Raw genomic sequence first — 5,000 nt, 5'->3', positions numbered from 1 at the left:
TATATATATATATATATATATAATATATATATATATATGTGTGTGTGTGTGTGTGTGTGTATACATATACATGTATATATATATATATGTATATGTACATATATAGATGTATATTTGTGTATATACACATGTATGTATATGTATGTTTATGTACACTCGATAAAAAAGGTATCTTTACTCGGGAAAAGATAAAACCGAAATGATCGCTAGGAGTTGATTCAGAAATATTGGTATTTGTTGTTTTCAAAGCAATGAACAGATGAAGCTTCATAATGTATTCGAATAGTGTTTCGGAGTTGATATGGCTAGGGCATCTATCATGACAATATTAACAATGGAGACCTCATATATCATTTGCATCGCCGTAATTACGCTTTACTCTGAGGGACTATCAAGAGACAAACTATCAATATTAGGTATTTTGAGGCCAAATGTGTCTCTGTGGATCCAGGGACACCAAGCCACTGGTTCCACCGAGAAGAGGCCAGATGTGGCCACCCTAGATGCACAACGGAGGAAGATGATTAAGTAAATGTCATTCAAAACTATAAAGCAATGTGACTGCATGATGAAATACAAATAGAAAGCTTGCATTGAGGTGCATAACAAAGTTAATGAAAAACCATATGATACTCCAGTGGCAACACACCTTAAAGCTAACTGCATTGAGAAGGGGGGGCGTTGGCCGGTAGTTAGTTGCATGCCCACCACTTGCCAGTGAGTCCTCTTCTCTAATTATATTATTTTCATTATTTATTAATAGTTTTTTAGCAATCATTAAACTACGCAAGGGATGCGATCTCCGTTTGTCTGTTAGCCCCAAGACTGGACAGTTAGAAATCGCTGGAACAAACTGGGGAGTTGACGGAGTCGGCCCGGCAGATTTACTGGTATGCCTACGTGGAAATCCTGAACGAAAGTTTCAGGCCATGGTGTGAAGGCCATGGTGTTTCTAAGTCGGAGCCAGGATAAAAGCCCTGGCAACACTGAGCAATGTCGGGGGAAGGCTCATTTCGGCAACAACCCTGAGATTCGCGCTGGCTAACGTCACCCAAACGCCAGATGCCAGTCTCAGTAGAAAGTTTGGTACAGCCACGGGCAGAGAGACTTCCTCAAGGACTTGGTGACGGTAACACGAAATATAAGGATTATACATTTCAAAACCCCATATTTAGAATGTAGCCAACGAAGTGAACAAAGATTTAGAAGAAAAAAAAAAATAATTAATTTCTCGAAGCATTAAGCTATACCTGACTAAATAGGTGTAATTAGTAAAAAAATAAAAAATTGTGGTCTTGTGGGGGGAGACATGACTGCCACTCCCCCAAATAAACGCACTTATCAGGAACCAATATCAGGCGAGTTCACATATCGATATATATGCACACATATACATACATATGTATATATATATAAGATATATATATATCTATATATATATATATATATAGATATATATATAATATGACATTTATGAAGATAATGGTGGGTTGTGTGTATATGTATAAATATATAAATTATTAATTATTGCGTGTGTTATATGCGTATAATATATACATATTACTATATATATATATATATATTATATATCTATATATATATATATATATATAATATGTAATGTGTATATATATATATCATTATATATATATATATATATATGTGTGGTGTGTGTTTGTGTGTGTCTGTGTGTGTGTGTGTGTGTGTATACATACATATATATGAATATATGTGGTGTGTGTGAATAAAAGAATATAAATGCGTGTGTCGTTAAATAAAGGTATATGTGTTCGTGTGTATATGTGTTATATGCATTAGGCCTATATATGGAAATTTTGTGTGTGTGTGTGTGTGTGGTGTGTGTGTGTGTGGTGTGTGGGTGTGTGTGTGTGTGTGTGTGTTTGGTGTGTGTGTGGTGTGTGCGTGTGGTCAGTGTTGTACATAAATGCAATATATAGTTCTCTCTCATCTCTCTCTTTTCAGATCCATTTTGTCCCTCTAAAAAACAAACACGTGTCTAGATGTTTTATTATTTATGATTTATTATTTTCTATAATTATCTGTTCCTTTAATTATTTATTCCGCAGTACACTTTATTCATTCACGTGGAAACAGCGAAATGAAAGTTACGGTCAAAATGTAATAAAAAAAAAAAATTGTAACGTAAGCAAGGAGGGATCTGAATAAGTGCAAAATATCGAGTTATTTACACTCGTCAACCGATGGCGCAAGTCGTTTTGTATTGGCCTGCATATTGAACTGCAGGTACGGTCACAATACTCCACAGGAAACAACAATGGCACATTTGTAGTAGTAACCCTGACGTGTTTCTCACAAATAGAAAGTTCTACTTCCAAGTATCACAATTACAATGTGATAAGGAATCGAATCCAATTTGTTCTCGTTATAAAGGATAACATATAGTCTAATTTCCCCACGACCACCGCACACTCGACGCGTTCAGTTTTTTAGAGGTAATAGTACGTCTACTGTAATGTCATCTATTTCAAATTGTTCCTGTTCTTATCAGTTAATTTATACACTTTCACGCTATAACGTCTTTCAAATAGTCACAGGACTGTGTGTATCATCTGAACGATACACTGGACATTATGTGTTTGTTCGCTAAGAGAATCAAGTACGATATTTTCCTTTGCGTTGGTATATGTTATATCAGATTCTCTTTTTGTGAAAGCTGTGTAAGTGATTTCAGTCGCGCGAAAAAGTGGCCCACATGCAATGTATCTCTCTTTCTCTATCTCCCCTTTCTCTCCCTCTCCCTCTCTCTCTCTCTCTCTCTCTCTCTCTCTCTCTCTCTCTCTCTCTCTCTCTCTCTCTCTCTCCTATTGAGTGGTGGAGAGAAAGAGGCTAAGAGCGTTTGATCCCTTTTTAGCCTAATCTTTTACATGGTATAAAAAACAGCAAATAATTGCGCAATATCGGGCACAAAAATGGAAACAAATGGAAACAAATCATGCTAGAATCATTCCGACAAGAGTCAACAGTAATTAACATTAGACGAGGACTTTCTGGCACGCAGTGATGACCCAATGACCTTAGCATACACCTAGGGTATACTCAAAGCCAATAAGCTTCATTCAGGTTTTATTTCAAATAGTTTATTAAAGTGCCCCTAACGAGCAGTGACCTTATGAAACAGATAAATATAAAATGGAAATAGAATTTACTGGTACATCACTAATTATTATCATAACAAAAGTCATTATAACTGGACAAATCTCTCAGATCAGCGGAATACGCGCGTGCGCGTGCGTTTGTGTGTGTGTGTGTGTGTGTGTGTGTGTGTGTGTGTCGTGTGGTGATGTGTGTGTGTGGTGTGGGTTGCGGTTGTGTGTGTGTGGGTGTGTTTGTGTGTGTGAATGTTTATTGTTTTCTCTCCGGATTAATACGACAGTTATAACACACCTAATATCACTCATCGTTTCTCTCTTTCCCTTGGCCTTAAACAATGTACCTCTCAAAATTACAAATTACCTATGTACGGTATGCTTTGCACAGTTGGCAAGTACATTCTTTAATCACAATCAAGATCTCCATGAAAACTGCCGAGCTTCCCACACGTACAACAAAGAGGCGTAACACTACATTTTTCACAATTTTCTCTGAAGGGAAAACACCAAAATCATTCACTCTCCCCCCACCCACCCCCACCTCCCTCCCAAATCTATACCTTAACGTTAATGCCCATCGGTTCCGAATTAGGGCCTGGGTCCAATTGGGCTGTTAGCAGGGTACTCGGGTGGCGGGTAGTTCGGGCTAGACGGTGGGTAATTCACGGTAGACGGTGGATAATTCATGGTAGACGGTGGATAATTCATGGTAGAGGGATAGGTCGGATTAGTAACGAAGACGTTGTTCGGATTAGTGGCTGTGTCTACCGTGTCCTGCGTGCCCTGGGAGGAACCGGCGGGTTGGGACGTGGGAGGGAAGGACGTCGGTCTGTTAGAGACGTTGAGGTAAGTAAAGTAGATGTCGGCGCCGTAGAAGAAGGTGAGGAAGAGGCAGAAGACGCCGCTGGCCACTAAGAGGGAGTACCCGCTCGCCATGAGTAAGATGGAGGACACAAACACTGCCAAGGTGTAGTATACATTGAGCACCAGTTCCTGTCAGAAAGGAGAGTTTCGTTAACAAGCATACTTTTTAAAAAAAATTATGATATAATGCGAAACAATATCGGCCTTAATTTAAGAATATACTATGACAATCTGCGACTGTAGTGTTTGAAGAACTATAGCAAGAGAAGTCACCCTAAACTTAGTCCAGCTCTCGTGGCGTTCAGATCACGCTCCTCGGCCTTGACCAAAACCAGGTCACGACGTCCATAGAAGCGACCTAACCCGACATGACTCTGACTTTAGGATTTCATGCTAGTCATTTGCTCCTCCATTTTTGCGTTTGCCATTAAAGAAATTCAACCATAGCAGAATCTACCAGATTTACTAGGTAAAATAGAATTTCAAGAGAGAATCCTGTAGTGTGCATGTGTGTGCCCGTTTGTATGTTTGTCTCTGTGCATGCCTATATCTGCTTGTTTGAAAGCACTGTAGTTCGTTAGTATTTAAAATGTTTTAAATGCAATTGACATCCAGGCAGCCCTGCTAGTTACATATGCATGATACACAATACCCTCAGTGATGCATCAAAACAGCTTTGGTAATGACAATACAGAGAGAAAAGGATAAGTGATACTCCATTTTGAAGAATATTTAATTTCATAGATATTATTCAGTGGAAGATAAATTTTATTTTTATTAGACTATCATTAAGGAATTTCATGGAAAAAAGAAGTAAAGGAAGAATTATATTTGTGGGTAATAAAATATAAGAATGAGCATCATCATCAATAACGGTATGCTCATGCTTGAGCAGCCGTGGACCTCTCCACCATCCTTCGCCACTAAACTCGATCTTACGCTTTTCTTTCCACTTATACCATCGACAGCCCGCAAATATCTTTGATATTGTCGCTCAGTCTTGTC

The 5,000-nt window shown here is 38.5% G+C and overlaps 1 protein-coding gene across 2 annotated transcripts in view; it reads right to left on the bottom strand.

Moving 5' to 3' along the window:
• Positions 1–3,353: 3,353 nt before the first annotated feature.
• Positions 3,354–5,000, bottom strand: part of LOC119574657 — an 8,223-nt gene continuing 6,576 nt past the window's right edge. The window contains exon 4 of one of the 2 annotated variants that reach the window (XM_037922042.1): positions 3,354–4,124. In XM_037922042.1, coding sequence (XP_037777970.1) covers positions 3,720–4,124 — 405 coding nt within the window. In that variant the 3' untranslated portion in view covers positions 3,354–3,719. The remainder of the gene's footprint in view (positions 4,125–5,000) is intronic. The other variant, XM_037922043.1, reaches the window with a different exon arrangement.

Source organism: Penaeus monodon, chromosome 6 (assembly GCF_015228065.2).
Source record: "Penaeus monodon isolate SGIC_2016 chromosome 6, NSTDA_Pmon_1, whole genome shotgun sequence".
NCBI lineage: Eukaryota > Metazoa > Arthropoda > Malacostraca > Decapoda > Penaeidae > Penaeus > Penaeus monodon.
This window is presented reverse-complemented; position numbering and strand designations above follow the sequence as displayed.